The 17,792-nt window shown below is 46.5% G+C and overlaps 1 protein-coding gene across 8 annotated transcripts in view; it reads left to right on the top strand.

Annotated features, from left to right (window-relative positions):
* Positions 1-839: 839 nt before the first annotated feature.
* The window catches only part of PIGG (phosphatidylinositol glycan anchor biosynthesis class G), a 45,790-nt gene continuing 28,837 nt past the window's right edge, over positions 840-17,792 (top strand). For all 8 annotated transcript variants that reach the window (XM_059167937.1, XM_059167929.1, XM_059167921.1 and 5 more), the window contains exons 1-5: positions 840-1,119; positions 1,975-2,180; positions 8,199-8,408; positions 13,727-13,915; positions 14,799-14,940. In XM_059167937.1, the coding sequence (XP_059023920.1) occupies positions 966-1,119; positions 1,975-2,180; positions 8,199-8,408; positions 13,727-13,915; positions 14,799-14,940 (901 nt within the window). In that variant the 5' untranslated portion in view covers positions 840-965. The remainder of the gene's footprint in view (positions 1,120-1,974; positions 2,181-8,198; positions 8,409-13,726; positions 13,916-14,798; positions 14,941-17,792) is intronic.

Genomic DNA, 17,792 nt, shown 5'->3' with positions numbered 1-17,792 from the left:
TTGTTCAGAGGCTGTTATTAACACTCAGGGTGAGTGAGTACTGGGAGGTGGTGGAAACCAATAACCGCCACAGCCTGAAGTCGCAGACTTGTCCTAGGGCCACATTTAAGGCCTGCAGACACCCCTTCCAGCCCGCCTCGGCCTGGGAACGGGGCTCGGGTCCAAGAAAGGTGCGGAGGGAAGGCTGGTGGAAGACGGGCGTGACCCCAGCTGCTGTCCCACGGCATGACAGCAGCGGAGCTGCGAGCACAGAGCACCGGCCAGCCCTGGAGCGGGAAACCGCGGGCTTCTCTATTGCAACCGGTCAGTCCCGGGCTCCGGAGTGCGGCGGGCAGCCGCCTCCACAGCTCAGCCCGGCGCGTCAGCCTCCCGCGAATTCCTGGTCCCAGCACACGTCGAGGCCGGGGACAGAGGAGGCGTTCAGGGAAGGGGTCGCACGAGATCCCAACACGGTACTGGCGTCTGGTCTGCATACGGACGCCTTGACCTTCTCTAGGTCACCCCGCAATGGGACAGCGGCGCAGCTTAAAGGGGTCCGCGGCACACACCTGCCCACGACAGGTGAGCGCTCGGAGGCGACGGCACCTTACACGGCAGGCCGATGCTACACAGCTGAGAGCTCCTAGCAGGAGGTATGGCACAAGACAGCCTCCCACCTCCCGAACCAGACCCGGCGGGACCCACTGGGACGCGAGGGAGGGGCCTCGCGGGCGGGAGGGAGATCGCCCGTGCACGCGCCGGAAGTATTGGCAAGGGGTTCGGGGACTCTGGGGACTGCCGGCGCCGGCAAGCGCCTTTCCTTTGCGTATTTCCGGCGCGACGGCGGACGTGATGACACACTGAGCCGGCACCAGTTATGCGGGCCAGTTCACGCTTGTTCGGCGGCAGCTCCCGGAAGCCGCCCGTCGGGGCGAGGCTCGTACTGGGGTCAGGGACCCGGGATCCGCGCCCAGCGGTTAGGCACGATGCGGCTGGGCTCCGGGACCTTTGCCGCCTGCTGCGTGGTGATCCAGGTGCTCGGGGTCGCGCTTTTCCTTCGGGGATTCTTCCCGGCTCCGATTCGTTCCTCCTCCAGGACGGAGCACCAAGCAGAGCCTCCAGCGCCCGAGCCCTCAGCTGGTACGGACCCCTCCCCGGCCGTCTCCGCTCCTCCCCACCCCTTTCTCCAAAGGAGCCTCCTATGAGCATCGCCTCTCGCATTTCTCGGGACTTCCGAGTGCTCTCCTCGTTGGGAGGAGAGGACTCCACGCCCAGGAGTCCTCTCTCCACCGCCCCAGCCCCTTTCTGTACGCCACAGCGTGTGGCATCCACCACTACCAGCCACGCTGCAGTCTCCTCCCTGGTTGCCGCAGAGAAAGCTCTGCACACCTGCTCTAACTCGTCTCCTGACGTCGCTCGTCCCGTCACAGCCCCGCCCCCTGCCCGAACAGTCTGTTGTGTCACTCCCTTTCCCAGGCACCCTTTCTGCTCAATAAGACACAGCATATAAGATTCCGCTGACCCCAAGCACTGCGTTTTCTTCTGTGACATTCTTTCAGTGAATGTCCCCCTTTTCCTGCCAGTGGCCCTCACTTACCCAGTAGTACGCACTAGGTAAAGGCTCTCCCGTGTTTGACTAGGTCCCCACAATACCAGCCACTGACCGTGTAGACAGTTTGTAGACGTTTGCCCATCCCCTACCCGCTGCACTGTGTTTTGAATCAAGCTCCGCAAACGTCAGATATCCAGGGTTCTCACGAAGGAACTCTCCTTCCCCAGTACACACCATGCATTGGGCAATTCATGGTTAATACGGGGGCTCCTTCAGCTTCCTCAGTATCCTCGCACTGTCCAGTAACCGGTCCTTTTCTTTGGCTTGGGTTAGGTAGATATGACAGCATATGTGCTAGAGAAGTGGGCCAGAAGCAGATTATAAGGTGCTTGAGGGCTAAATACAGTTTAAAAACTTAATTTCCTTTTTCCTTTCATTTTTAGGAGACCGTTCCAACTGGACCAAGCTCCCACCACCTCTATTCAGAAAAGTTGTTATTATGCTGATAGATGGCTTGAGAGATGATTTTGTGTTTGGGTCAAAGGGTGTGAAATTTATGCCCTACACAACTTACCTTGTGGAGAAAGGAGCATCTCATAGTTTTGTGGCTGAAGCCAAGCTGCCTACAGTTACTATGCCTCGAATCAAGGTAAACAGTTTGACTTAATGTGTTGTAAGTCATGATTTGGCTCTTTGGGAGGTTTGGAGGGGCTCTCTGTACTCTTTTACCTAGAGTCCCAATTTTAACTTGGTGGAAATTAGTTGAGTGCTGTCCACTTGGCTGGGGCAATAAAATGCTGACGAAGCCGCACAAGATAGGGTAGAACTGAGACCCATGATTTGTGTCTCTTGTCAAGTAGCCCCAAGTTCGCACTTCATGGAGGGCATAAGGTGTTTAGAGCCAGATCAGTCAGGTTAGCCTAATCCTGAAGATAGTGTCCTCCTTGCTAATCTGGTCTCTTCTTTAATCATCAGTGGGTCACTTACATTCCAGCCTTTCACGTTAATCTAGTTCAGTCTCTTGACTTTATAGATCAGAAACTAACTCAGGTAAGTTAGATGGCTTGTCCACAACTATGATATAAATAATGACCAAACCTGCATGATCTGGCCTCAATAATTATCACTGTTTTTACTATATAACTCACCTTTGAGGTGCTCAGCCTAGTGAGTGTGGCTTTAAAGTACATAGTGCTTTACCCATGAACTATGAGTTTAAAAAAAGAAGAAGAAGAAAGGGTAAAGCTGTATTGATTGGCTCAAGAACTATTTATTACGCAACTACTGTAAAGGGTTTGCAGTTAGGGCAACATAGTATCTGCTTTCATGGAGCTTTTCGTCACCTGTGAGAGACATAGCCATTAAGCAAATGAGCAGACAAACTGATTCATAGTTTAAAGTGTGATTAATACATGATGATGAGAAAGAGCAGGATGTGATGCTCATTACTGGGGGGGTTGGGAGGCCTCAGTGTAGATCGAGGGTCAGAAAAGCCTGCCTGAAGAAATGACAAGTTGAAACGGAAAGGGTGAGTAAAGGAGAGGAGGCAGAAAGAGACAGAGGAGCTTAAAAGTTTGTGACTATGTGGCTGGTACGGTAAGATAGTCTCTGGTTGGAGCCTTCCATCTATGGCTGATCATGTGACACCTTGTTATTTGGTGAGAAGGAGCCACTACTTGATTCAGTATTTGGTAGGTATTCAGTAATTGTTTACTGGATGAATGAAACCGTCTGGGATTGAAAGGGTTAATACCACATATCTCTCTCTCTCTCTCTCTCTCTTTTTTTTTTTTTTTTTTTAAGATTTTATTTATTTGACAGACAGAGCTCACAAGTAGACAGAGAGGCAGGCAGAGAGCGAGAGGAGGAAGCAGGCTCCCTTCGAAGCAGAGAGCCCGATGTGGGGCCCGATCCCAGGACCCTGGGATCATGACCTGAGCCGAAGGCAGAGGCTTAACCCACTGAGCCACCCAGGTGCCCCACCACATCTCTTCTTGACCTATTTTCTTGCGTTTCCCACTTTCTGCAACTTTGGGATGTAGTGTGTCCTTCATTCAGCAGTATTTCCTGAACATCTTTTGTGTATCACACAGTTTTAATTAAGAGAGATTCAATGAAGAACAAGTGTCCTATCGTCATGGAGCTTAATTTCTAATTGAGGGGAGAAAAGATATGTAATTATATAAATAAATAATTGGGATAGTTTCAAAAAGTGATAAGTGCTGTGGAAGGAATCAGGGAGGAGAGTATGACACTGATGAGAAACAGAGAGTGGGGCACCTTCAGTCAAGAAGCTCAGGGATGGCCTCTCAAGAATGTTCATTCTGCTGAGGCCAGTCTTGTTAAAGCTGGAAGAAAGGCATCCAGGCTCCTCACCATCAGGAGCACTGATTTCTTCATCTGTTCTATTGAAGGTGTGGAAGGAACCCATTCCTTCCCCCCCTGGTAAGGAATCTGAGTAGGTTTATAAGAAAGCATGTAAGTGGGTGTGCAGGCTTCAGACTGTGTCCAGACTGCATGTCAGCTACTGTGGTTCTTGGGGCCTCCCATTTCCAGCCTGTTTGTGTCATTTCATGGAACCAGTCTTGTGCTTCATTTTATTTGCTTTCAGGCCTTTGCAGGTTCTTGCCTCTCATTTCCCAGGAATGGAGAGCTAGAACCAGAAATACATATTGGAGTTAGGGTTCACAGCTCTAGAATTTGGTAGGATTGGGTAGTAATTGGCTAAGGAGTGTGTCCCCTACCCTGCCTCCTGTTAGGGAAGGGATATATTAATCTTGAGGTATTGATGCAGTTGTCACAAAATGCTGATCTTAGTGATTCAGACTAATAGCACTTTCCTAGCACTTTCTCGTGTTAACTAATTTGTGAATGCTTTTCCTTTCTTCAGCGAATTTATAGTCATCATAAGGAGCAGGTACTGACCAATTGACTGCAGTGAGCACAAAGCACAGATGTTATGTCATGTGCTGTCACAACAGCCCCATGACCTAGGCTCCGTGAGGCAGACACTGCCGTCTTCTCCATTTTCCTGATGAGGAAACAGGCTTGAAGTGGTAGAACCACACAGCTGGCATCAGAAACCAACCCTAGCCTATGTGTGTCTAGTTCCAGAGCCTCTGTTGGTCACTGCTGAATAGGGTGACCAGGCCACATCTTCTTCCAGTAGTTTCTGCAGAGCTCTCCTTCATTCTCAGAAGGGAAGAAACTACTGTTCTCAAGGTCACAACAACTGCAGGATGACCTCCAAGGTGATGGCAGACATGGGCTCTCACTTAGACTTCCTAGGGCTCCCAACTGCCTGCATGCTTCCTGGGGTGAAGTGTACCAAGTAGTCCCTGCCCTCCTCAAAAATGTCAGTGGGAACACAGTCTAATATGAGAAGGAGGCAAATACCTTATAAAATCCCCTGGGAAAAGGATGGACAGATTAGACCACATGGAAACCAAAAACATTTATGTGGTGAAAGACACAAAAACCAAGTCAACTGACAAATGATAAACTGGAAAAATTATTGACAGTTGACATCACAAACAAGATATTAAGCCCATGATGTGTAAAGAGAATCTGACCAAGGACAACAATCCAATGGCAAAGGATATAAAGAAATCCACAAAGGAAGACATTGAAATGGCAAGTAAACATATGAAAAGATTCTGTACTAGTAATCAGGGAAAGGCAAACTAAAGCAATTTATAAGCCCAGTTTTTGTCTGTCGCACTGTAAAAATGTAAAGATTGATGATGACCTCTTCTTTATACGAAACAAGGTAGACAGTACTGTCAACACTGAGCCAGCCCCTGCACTCTTGCTACCCTGGTCCAGTCTGCTGTGGTCTCCAGCCAGGACTGTAGAAGTCTCTCAGCACCTCCTAGTGCCCAGGCCCCTGCAAACAAAGCAGGTCGTGGTGCTCTTCTTCAAACCCTGCACTCGTTTATATCTGCCTACTAACCCAGGCCTCGAGTCTGCATGGTCCTGTTCCCGTTTACCTCATCCTCATCTGAGCTGCTTTCCCTCTTCCTGTGTCATTCATCCACATAGATCACACATACCCCAAGCATGCCGCCGTCTCTCAGCCTTGGGGCTTTCACAGTTTGCTGTGTTCCGCCTGGGAAGCCCCACTGTACCTCCCTTCCCCTCCCCTAGACAACAACATGTCAGCCTTCAGGTCTCAGCTCAAATGGCACTTGCATTGCAAGCTTGTTAAAATGCATGTCCATTAAAATGGTCTTGGTCCAAATACTGAGTACTTTGTAGCTGAGTTTTAAATAAATAAATAAATAAAGTAACTGTGAGTTTTCTGGGGAGAGAAGTTAGGGATATGTTATTAATTGAAAAATAAAAGCAAGTTGCAGAATTGTTTATATAGTTTATTACCATTGTATATTTGTGATTGTACACATACAGGAAAATATATGAAAGAGTACTTACCCAAAGTAACTGGTTGCCTATAAATAGTAAAATTCTGGGGTGAAAGAGAGGCTCACGTTTTTAAAAAATAATTTCATTGAGGCAGAATTTTCATACAGTGCAGTGCAGACATTCTTATGTGTACGGTCTGGTGAGATTTAACAAATGTGGTCTATCCGTGCAACCCTCACCTCAACTCTGGATCCTCATCCTCCCCCCCCCGGGAGTGGTGGTTCTTGCTATCATTTTGCTGGTTTGTCAGTGAGTTACTTGCCTAAACTCATTCTGTAGAGTCTTTCTCCTGGAGTGCACAGTAACTGGCATCTGCTTGTTTTTGTTTTAAATTCTTGTTTTTATTTTAAGCTGGTCTTCCAAAAGGTCACCCCTGAATGAACATAGTTAGTGGTTAGCCAGTGACTGGTCGCAGGTTGTGCTTAAACAAGTAGGCCTTCCCCCCTTCCCAGGGGTCTATGTGTGGTTCGTACTCTCTGTTCAGGCACCTAATAAGCCTGCCCTGTCACTTTCTGTGTAGGGTCTCCTGTTCCGCTAAAAGGAGTGGATTATAAGGCATTATCTGTTCTCTCCTGAGTGCACAATCAGCCCCATGTGTGCACGCAGCTCAGTGGGCACTTACAGAAATCTGCTATACCTGTCTCATTCCCTAACCCCCTTTTTTTTTTAATTTCAATTTTTTTTTTTTAAGTAGACTCCATGCCCAGCATGGAACCCAATGTGGGGCTTTAACTTATGACCCTGAGATCAAGATCTGAGCTGAGATCAAGAGTCAGACGCTTAACTGACTGAGCCACCCAGGCACCCCAACCTAGATCCCGTTTTTTAAAGATTTTTTTTTTTATTTGAGAGAGAGCACATGCGTGTGCACACAAGCTGGAAGAGAGGCAGAGGGAGAGAGAGAAGCTCTCTCCTGGCAATGTGGGGCTCAATCCCAGGACCCCAAGATCATGACCTGAGCTGAAGGCAGAGGCTTAACCCACTGAGCCACCCGGGTTCCCCCCAGATCCCATTTCTGAGTGTTGGGCTTGTCTGTTACCAAAAACAGCACTGAAGGCTTTGGCAGCTGTGATGTTGGCCTTCCCTGTTTTCAACACATCCCTAGCGTGGGACTTCTCCGTGCAGTTCCAGGTCAGATGGACCCATCCAGGTCCATGGCCACGACATGGTGGGAGTAGGGGAAGAGGAGCAGCCTATGTTAAAACACCACAGGTTACTCACAGCTCTTATTGAGATTCTGTAGTTTGTCTTAGATAAGAACTTCTCAATTTGTTATAAATCCTTGGTAAGTTTTCTAAGTCTTAAAATGGTTGTTTTGGGCAGTTCTGTCCCATTTTGTCATTACTCTTAGGGGAGAGGATTTGCTGAGTTCCTCTGGCATTCCAGAAATCAGGTTAATTCATATTTGGTTTGTTTGGTTGGTTGGTTTTTTGCTGTTAAAGACCTGGCAAAATTGGGCCTATTGTCATTATCCAGATTTCTGTTTATTTTCATTGCACAGGTAGGTCCCTAAATGCCAGGGCATGGGTTGTTGGATAACTCCAGATCACAGGAGACACGTGACCCATTACTATGGCCTCTGAGACTGTGCTGAAGTGAGGGAAATTGTTGACATAATTCTGCATCAGAAAGGTATGGGGATATGTGACACCCACCCTTTCCTTCCAGAAATGATGGTGCTGTGTGTGTGTGTGTGTGTGTGTGTGTGTGTGTTTGGAGCAGGGGTGTCCCACCAGCACCCCTGGGCCAGTTTACTATGATAATTTCTGAGAGTTCTTGCACAGAGACTGTGGGAGAGGCTGCTTGTACACATGGCATGGTCATTAGAATGGCTAGGTTGTAAGGTGAGTACACAGAGTTTGCTTATCACACAGGGCAGATTTGAAGCTTAGGTGGGGACCTGATAGGCAGTTGAGTATACAGCTTTATGTTTTCAGTGTATACCATGCTTTGCCGTTTTCTTCAGTTGCTCTAACCTGCAGCTTTTCTGTCTACCACGGTGGTCCAGCTGCCCCAGCCTCCTCCTCCATCCTCTCATTGGCTGAAAGACAGTCAAGTCTTTGATAGCAGGTTTGCTAGTTTTGCCAAAATCTGTATGCAGCTTTCCCCTCTGACCCAGCTTCCAGTATTGGGGATGTCCTAGTTTCAAGCTCTCCTCTTTCATCCATAACGTGATCTGCGGCGCTCCTTCCTATGCTGTGCTTTGGATTCCATAGTCTAACTTCATGAACGTTTCCTTCTGCAGGCAATGATGACAGGGAGCCTCCCCGGCTTCATCGATGTTGTCAGGAACCTCAATTCCCCCGCACTGGTGGAAGACAACGTGATCACACAGGCAAAAGCAGCTGGGAAAAGAATTATTTTTTATGGAGATGAAACATGGGTGAAACTATTCCCAAAGCATTTTGTGGAGTATGATGGAACAACCTCATTTTTCGTGTCAGATTATACGGAGGTCAGTTTTTAGAATAAGAACCCTTTATCACACTGGAGTCTGATACCCTGTCGGGGAGAGGCAACACTGTTTTGTATGTGGCCTTTGTTGGTGTGCTGGGAGAGGTATGGAGAGATTATAGACACCATTCATCCACATGATCAGGTTCAACCCAGGGACATAAACCCTGATGGAGATGTGAAAAAAGCTCTCTTAGAACAGCTGAGCACCTGTTGATGGGGTATAGATGACTAGGAAGGGCTTCCCAGCAAGGAGCCATTTAAGCTGTTTTGAGAAGTGAGTGGCAGCTTCCCATGTGGACAGAATGGGGGGTGGCAGCATCGGTACAAGACAAGGCAGAGGACTCCATGGCCTCCCTGGGATTCTTGAGGCTACTGGTTCTCCTGTTAGTGCAGCTGTGTCCCCAGTGGGGAGGTAGAAGGACAGATGGTGAGCTGGGTGGAGCCTGGTCCTAAGGGACACTGTCCTGTGCTGGACAGGCTCCAACAAGGAAAAAAGACCTGTAGTTAGAAAGCTGACCCTGAAGCAGAAGGAAGCCACACAGAACAAAGACAAACCCATACCAGCTCAGTTTTCTGGGCCTGATAGAGCATTTGTACTTTTACTTACATTAATACTCTTTCCTAAAGTTGACTTCTGTACATGCAGCAGTTGCTTTCAGAAGTGAGTTTCCCTGTCCTCTGTCTCATCACTCAGAGATCCTTCCCTTTGTAGAGACTTTTCAGTGGGCGGGAGGTGGACCAGCTGAATGGTCTAGGCTGACCAGGCTCATGGCTCTGTCGGGGGATGCTCAACCGCTAGTTGCTCAGAGCTGTGTCTCTTTCTTCCCAGAACAGCCTTTGCACAGGACACACTTAGATGCCCTCACCTTCACCACCCCCCACCCCACCCCGGTCACCTGTGTCACCTGGTCATCAGCTAGTATTAGTTAATTCTCAGGAGGGATCCCACAGAATGTTTTTTATTTTTTTAAGGATTATTTATTTATTTATTCAAAAGACGGAGATCACAACTAGGCATAGAGGCTCCCTGCTGAACAGAGAGCCCGATGTGGGGCTTGATCTCAGGACCCTGAGATCATGACCTGAGCTGAAGGCAGAGGCTTAACCTGAGCCACCCAAGTGCCCCCCACAGAATGTTTTTGTCAGAACAACACTTCTCATTTAAATTACCTATATAGTATATTCTATCTATACCTTAGAAATGTGAAGACAGTATTAGTGAAAGTTTAATCTAATGCTAATATTTGTTTAACTTTCTTATGACAGATTTTTCTGTTTGTGTTTGGGGTTTTTTTGGTGTTTTCAGACTCTGAGTCCTAGATTTTCTTTTTGTTTAAAGATTTTGTTGATTTAACAGAGAGGGACAGCAAGAGAGGGAACACAAGAAGGGGCTTGTATGAGTGGGAGAAGCAAGCTTCCCACTGAGCAGGGAGCCCAATGCGGGCTCCATCACAGAGTCCTAGGATCAGGACCCAAGCCAAAAGAAGACACTTAACCAACTGGGCCACCAGGTGCCCCAAATGCCTAGATTCTATTTTTTTTTTCCATTTTTATTAACATATAATGTATTATTTGCCCCAGAAGTACAGATCTGTAAATCATTAGGCTTACACATTTCATGGCACTTACCGTAGCACATACTCTCCCCAATGTCCATAACCAGCCACCCTATCCCTACCCCCCACCTCCCAGCAACCCTGTTTGTTTTATAAGATTAAGAATCTCTTATGGTTTATCTTCCTCCCAATCCCATCTTGTTTATTTTTTTCCTCCCTACCCTCCACGACCCCCTGCCCTGCCTCTCATAGATGGCTTTGATGATATCAAGGTACCCTACACTGTGAAGAGTTTTGATCAAGAAAGGATGCTGTACTTTGTCAAATGCTTTTTCAGCATCTATTGAGAGTATCATATGGTTCTTGTTCTTTGTTTTATTAATATTATATCACATTGATTGATTTGCAGATGTTGAACCAAACTTGCAGCCCAGGAATAAATCCCACTTAGCTGTGGTGAATAATCCTTTTAATGTACTGTTGAATCCTATTGGCTAGTATTTTGGTGAGAATTTTTGCATCCATGTTAATCAAGGATATTGGTCTGTAATTCTACTTTTTGATGGGGTCTTGTCTTGTTTTGGGATCGGTAATGCTGGCCTCATAAAATGAGTTTGGAAGTTTTCCTTCCATTTCTATTTTTTGGAACAGTTTCTGGAGAATAGGTAGTAATTCTTCTTTAAATGTTCAGTAGAACTCCCCGGGAAGCTGTCTGGCCCTGGGCTTTTGTTTGTTGGGAGATTTTTGATGCCTGCTTCAATCTCCTTACTGGTTATGGATCTGTTCAGGTTTTTGTTTCTTCCTGGTTCAGTTTTGGTAGTTTATATGTTTCTCTATTGTCAAATTTGCTGGTGTATAGTTGCTCATAGTATGTTTTGTAGTTGTTTGAATTTCTTTGGTATTGGTTGTGATCTCTCCTCTTTCATGATTTTATTAATCTGGGTCCTTTCTCTTCTTTTGGATAAGTCTGGCCAGGGGTTTATCAACCTTATTAATTATTTCAAAGAACCAGCTCCTAGTTTTGTTGATCTGTTCACTGTTCTTTTGGTTTCTATTTTATTGATTTCTGCTCTGATCTTTATTATTTCTCTTCTGCTGAGTTTAGGCTTTTTTTGCCGTTCTGTCTCCAGCTCCTTTAGATGTAGGGTTAGTCTGTGTACTTGACACCTTTCTTGTTTCTTGGGAAAGGCTTGTATCACTATATACTTTCCTCTCAGGACCGCCTTTGTGTCCCAAAGATTTTGAACAGTTGGGTTCAAACAGTTGGTTTCCATGAATTGTTTAAGTTCTTCATTGATTTCTGGGTCGACCCATTCATTGTTTAGTAGGATGCTCTTTAGCCTCCATATATTCGAGTTCTTTCCAACTTTCCTCTTCTGATTGAGTTCTAGTTTCAGAGCATTGTGGTCTGAAAATATGCAGGGAATGATCCCAGTCTTTTGGAACTGGTGGAGACCTGATTTGTGACCCAGGATATGATCTATTCTAGAGAATGTTCCATGTGCACTAGAGAAGAATGTATTCTGTTGTTTTGGAATGGAATGTTCTAAATTTATCTTTGATGTCCATCTGGTCCAGTGTGTCATTTAAAGCCTTTAGTTCAGTAAGGGGGGGTGTTAAAGTTCCCTACCATTATTGTATTATTGTTGATGTGTTTCTTTGATTTTTTTATTAATTGGTTTATATAATTAGCTGCTCCCATGTTAGAGGCATAGATATTTAAAATTGTTAGATCTTCAGGTTGGACAGACCCTTCAAGTATGATATAGTGTCCTTCCTCATCTCTTATTATAGTCTTTGGCTTAAAGTCTAATTTATCTGATATAAGGATTGCCACCCCAGCCTTTTTTTGATGTCCATTAGCGTGGTAAATTGTTTTCCACCCCCTCACTTTAAATCTGGATGTGTCTTTGGGTCTAAAATTAGTTTCTTATAGACAGCATATTGATGGGTCTTGTTGTTTTTATCTATTCTGATACCCTGTATCTTTTAATTGAGGCACTTAGCCCATTTACATTCAGGGTAACTATTGAAAGATATGAATTTAGTGCCATTGTATTGCCTGTAAGGTGACTGTTATCATATATCGTGTCTGTTCCTTTCTGGTCTGTTACTTTTAGGCTCTCTCTTTGCTTAGAGGACCCCTTTCAATATTTCCTGTAGGGTTGGTTTGGTGTTTGCAAATTCTTTTCATTTTTGTTAGTCCTGGAAGTTTTTAATCTCTCCTCCTATTTTCAATGACAGTGTAGCTGGATGTAATATTCTTTGGCTGCATTATTTTTCTTGTTTAGCATCCTGAATATATCATGTCTGTCCTTTCTGGCCTGCCAGATCTCTGTGGATAAGTCTGCTGCCAATCTAATATTTCTGCCATTGTGTGTTACAGACCTCTTGTCCCAAGCTTCTTTCAGGATTTTCACTTTGTCACTAAGACTTATAGGTTTTACTATTAGATGATGGAGTATGGACCTATTTTTATTGAATTGAGTGGGGTTCTCTGTGCCTCCTGGATTTTGATGCTTTTTCCCTTCCCCAAATTAGGGAAATTGTCTACTATAGTTTGCTCCAATATATCTTCTGCCCCTCTCTCTCTCCTTCTGGGATCCCAATTATTCTCATATTGTTTCATCTTATGGAATCTCTTATATCTAGGATTCCCCCCATGTGGTCCAGTAGTTGTTTGGTCTTGGTAGATATTCTTGGCTAATATTCTGGGGAAGGGGTATGCCATAGTGATTCACAAATGTCTTTGCCCAAGGCAGAATTACACCACCCTTGCCAGGGGCCAGGCTAAGTCATCTGCTCCAGTTTGTGCTCGGGAGCTTTTGTTCCCTGAACGCTTTCTGTAGAACTTTGGAGGACGGGAATGAAGATGGCAGCCACCTAATCTCTGGCCCTATAGGAGCCAAGAACTTGGGGCCCCACTCCTCAGAGCACCCTCAGAGAAAATTAGTCAATCCCTCCTGTCTCCCTGGTCTCTGGCCATGCTCCGAGCTCAACCAGTCTGTGACTGATAGTGTTTCTATCTCTGGTGCATGGCCCCATTTGGAGTCTCCAAACCCAGCAGATCCTGCCACTTGCTTCCATGCCATTCCTCCCAGAGGAGGAAGGGTGGGCTTTTTCTGGATCTGCCACTTATGGGGTCCTTGCTCGAAGAGCAGTCACCCAGCTGTGCCTTGGATCATGGTTTATGGTAACCCTGAGCTGAGAGCCCCCTCCTTGGCTGTCTCTGCAGGTGGCATCACTGCTTCGATACCTGGGAGCACTGCCACACTCAGACACTGCTGGTCTTTCTGTGACCCCATGGATCCTGAGACCACACTGTCCCCACGAGGGCTCCACCCCCACTTAGCCTCTGGAGCAACATCCCTCAGTGGAGCCGACTTCTAAAAGTCAAATTTGTGCTCCACTGCTCTTTTGCTTGCCAGGAGCTGGCCTCTCCCATCGTGGTCTGTCTTCCCACCACTTCAGATTTACTTCTCCACAAGTCCTACCTTCTGGAAAGCAGTCGATTTTCTCTTCCTAGAATTGCTGCTCTTCTTCTCTTCTATCTCCTGTTGAGTTTGTAGATGTACAGAATGGTTTGATAACTCTAGCTGAACTCCTGGAACCTGATGATATTTCAGTCTCCTACTCCTCTGCCATCTTGCTCCTTCCTCCAAAATGCCTAGATTTTAAAAGAACTGTATCCTTTTCCTTGGAGAGTGTAGATCAAGGGAAATAAAGGAAGCTATTCATACGTACCTTTCCCCCTTTACAGGTGGATAATAATGTTACAAGGCATTTGGATAAAGTATTAAAAAGAGGAGATTGGGATGTGTTAATCCTCCACTACCTCGGGCTGGACCACATCGGCCATGTCTCTGGGCCCAGTAGCCCTCTGATCGGGCACAAACTCCGGGAGATGGACAGTGTCCTGATGAAGATCCACACCTCACTGCTGTCCGAGGTGAGGCTTACTGTGGTGCGCTGGGCTGCACGAGTGTCAACTGTGCCAGCAACTCCTAAGAGATACCGAGTTCCTGAAGTGGACTCGAGACCTATGTAAATGCCACGCCCACCATCACACAGTTTGCCTGTAAGCACAGAGCATGGGCTCAGCCTCCCAGCAGCTCTGACTGTGTCTACCATTGACCCATTCATCCCCCTCCTAGTTCTTGAATGCCTGTCTGGGCATCTGTAGAGCTTATACTGTAGCCAGGGAGGACAAGTGAGGATAATCAACGAGTACATAAGTATTCTAGGAAAACGTGGGGCAGGAGGAGGGACCAGCATCTGAGAGAAGAGTTGCAATTTGAGGCAGAATTGTGAGAGCAGCTGTCCTTCAGGATGGAGTAAGAGACTGGAGCAGAGCCTTGAAGGGAGGGAGGGGGCAAATGCGCCGTCTGTGAAAGTGCATTCCAGGTGAAGTAAGTAGCAAAAGCAAGAAAGAGCCTCCCCTGCACCTCAAGGAGCAGCAGAGGCCCTTGGCTGGAGCCGTAGGCTGAGGGGCAATCCCATGTGACACATAACATGGGTATGATAAGGCATGCGCCTAGGCTCTCACGGTCAGTAGAAACCAGGCCCAAATCCTCTACCCTGAGAGGTCCTAAATAGAACCATGCTGTGCTTCATGACCTCCATATGATTCTGTTTGTTATATTTGTGATATTACTTGTTTTTGACCCTTTGATCTAGCTGTAAGTTCATAGGTTAAGGAAAAAAAGTCTAACTCATTTATAAAGAGTTATTATTTTAAAGTAAAGGTAAAATCTGAAGTTGTTTCCTTAACTAGATCATGTGTTCTCCTCAGTCTGAATGCAATTGAAATATTTTTTTTCTTTGCCTTATAGGAGAGAGAGACTCTTGTACCCAATTTGCTAGTTCTTTGTGGTGATCATGGCATGTCGGAAGCAGGAGGTCACGGGGCCTCTTCCATGGAGGAGCTTAACACCGCCCTGATCTTAATCAGTTCTGCATTTGAAAGAAAACCTGGTGAGGATTTAGGAATGTTTACTATTTTAAAACTGTATTCTGTGTATCTGTCTGGAAACTGTGTAAGTTTGAAATATCCCAAGCAATGTGAAGATGAAAATGGGGCAAAGGGCAGCCAGTATTTGGAGTTTACATTTCTTGCCCCAATTTTTAAAATATAAATGTTCTTTTTAGGAATTTTGTTTTATGAAGGTCATGGCCTGGGTATCTGAAACTTTAACAAAAATTACCAGTAGTTTTGGGACATCTGAACACATGTGAACTGAAAGAAAAAAACATTAATAATTTTAAAAAATTTTAAGATTGTATTTATCTTTTTGAGAGAGAGAAAGAGAGAGAACACAAGCAGGGAAGGGGACAGAGGGAGAGGCACAAGCTGTCTCTCCTCTAAGCAAGGAACCCAGTCTGAGGCTTGATCCCAGGTCCCTGGGATCACAACCTGAGCCAAAGGCACACACCCAAACGACTGAGCCACCCAGATGCCCCAATAATCAAAATTTTTACAATCTTTTTTTTTTTAAGATTTTTTAATTTATTTGACAGAGAGAGAGATCACAAGCAGGTAGAGAGGCAGGCAGAAAGAGAGGGGGAAGCAGGCCCTGCTGAGCAGAGAGCCCAATGCAGGGCTCGATCCTAAAACCCTGGGATCATGACCTGAGCCGAAGGCAGAGGCTTAACCCACTGAGCCACCCGGGTGCCCCCAAAATTTTTATAATCTTTTGAAACTCGAGGAGTCAGGATCAGTCAGAGCAGGACTAACTGAGGGCCTGTATGTCAGCATTAAGACAGCCCAGCTGTCCACCCCAAACACACATAGGCCGGCTTGCCTCATGGCCACGTGCCCTGTCTCTTCTTCACCCTGCACTTCCTCTGCTGCCTCAAGTTTACAACACGCCTACCCTCACTCACCAGTTATTTCTGAGTTGGACACTCTCTGGCTTCCTCTTACGTGATCCTTCAGTACCATTTGGCATTTCTGACCCCCCGTTCTGGTAGCTCCCATTTGCCTGGTTTTCTTTGCACCTCACTTTGCTATCTAGTCTTTGTTAGCTTAGCTCCTGGCCCTGGCACTCTTTCTGGATTGCCTCCTGGTTTCACTCTATATTCAATTCTAAGATGATCTTATCCGCGCCCACAGTTTTAAGTCCCATGAATAGGTTTGTCAGATTTATCCCACTGGCTGTCTCCTCTTTTCCAGTCTCCAGACTGTCTACTCAGCTGCCTGTCTGACACCTCCACTTGGGTCTCCCAAAGGTAAAGCAACTGTGACAGCCTCATGTCTAATCTGCCCTCTCATATTCCCCTCCCAACAAATGGCACCTTCATGTGATTCTTCCAGGTAGAAATGTGGGCGTCCCCCCTTCACCATCCTTCTCCCTCGCTCCTCACGTTCCAGACCATCCCTGATCTCCAGTACATAAAACCTTTCAGTAGCTGAACTTTGGATCAATTAACAATCCTACGTGAGGCTTCTTTCCTACCTTGCAGCTTCATCCTAAACCATATTCACCATTACTCACTGTGTCCTGGCCTCTGCCCTTCGCACAGTCCTTCAGGTGACGAGCTCTTCCCCAGGTGCCCAGCTCTGTCATCATCAGCCCCTCAGCCTGCTTGTCCACTCATCCCTGGTTTCAGCTGACATCTCTCGCTCATCCATGAAACCAAATTGCCCTCGCTGTGCTTGTCATTCACAGCAGTCCACGCTCGGTGCCCTCTTTCTTCGCTTAGATTGTAATTACAGACTTGCCCGTGTGATGCATGTAACAGCCGCCTGCTCTCTGCACTTCAGCCTGCAGTCGGGCAGGGCCAAATCTGTTTTGTTCATTGTACATGCCTACCATGGGCCTAAACATCACCTGGTATGTGATGGGTGCCAAAAAGGATTGTCGAAGGAATGAGTCTCCCGCTTGAGCGAGGATTATTTGGGGAAGAATCTCCATTGATTTCTTTCAATCATTTTGCAACACTTCCTCTTCTCGGACATCTAATCTCCTAAGATGTAAGTCCTTAGCTCTTGGGACCTGAGCCTTCCTAGTCTAGGTGTCTTAATGAAGCCTATCCTCCAGTGAGCACACACACTAGCCACCAGAACACCTGCCTTCTACACCTGGCTTTCCCCCACTGTGTACCCAAAGAAGGGTTCCATGTGGCTCCCCTATGTGAGCAAGAGCCCCATGCCAAAAATGCCCTTTCCACTCAGCCATCCAGCAGAGGTGGGCCAGGCACTGTGCTGGACACTGTGGGCAGCCTCCATCCTCAGGGAGCTTATAGTCTGCAGAGCAAAAGAGAGAACTAAGCCAGTGACTTTTATTACAGGGATGTGAGGGTCATTGTTGATGTTTCATCTCAAAGGAAGGTTGTCCTCCATGGAAGGCCTGACTGCATCTTCACTTCCAGGAACAGCCAGGGGGGCTAATTGTGCAGGACACCTGAGAGGGTGGTTCAGGCCACTGACCTCAGTGCCAACAGTGGATTCCAAGTTTTTCTTCTTTTATTGACTCCTATAAAGAGTGGTTGTGTTCAGTTGTCTCATTATGCTTATTTTATGAGCCAGGACTGCCTTGCAGGTAGCCTGCTGAGAGGAGGTATTAATTTCAGGAAAGTGTACCCCCAATTACCGCCTTTCCCTCAGCTGCCAGCAACTGTGGATCTTTTTTCCATCTCTGTAGATTTGCCTCTTTTGGACATTTCCCTTGAATGGGCCCTGTATTACATGGCCTTGTATGACGGCTGCTTTCACTTGGCAGAGTGCTTTCAAAGGTCACCCAGGTTGTAGTGGCATGAGGACTTCTTTCTTTCTTTGGCTGAGTTATGTTCCACATGACAGATAGACCACATCATGTATCCATTCA

This window comes from Mustela lutreola, chromosome 1, assembly GCF_030435805.1.
Source record: "Mustela lutreola isolate mMusLut2 chromosome 1, mMusLut2.pri, whole genome shotgun sequence".
In the NCBI taxonomy this organism is placed as follows: Eukaryota; Metazoa; Chordata; class Mammalia; order Carnivora; family Mustelidae; genus Mustela; species Mustela lutreola.
This window is presented reverse-complemented; position numbering and strand designations above follow the sequence as displayed.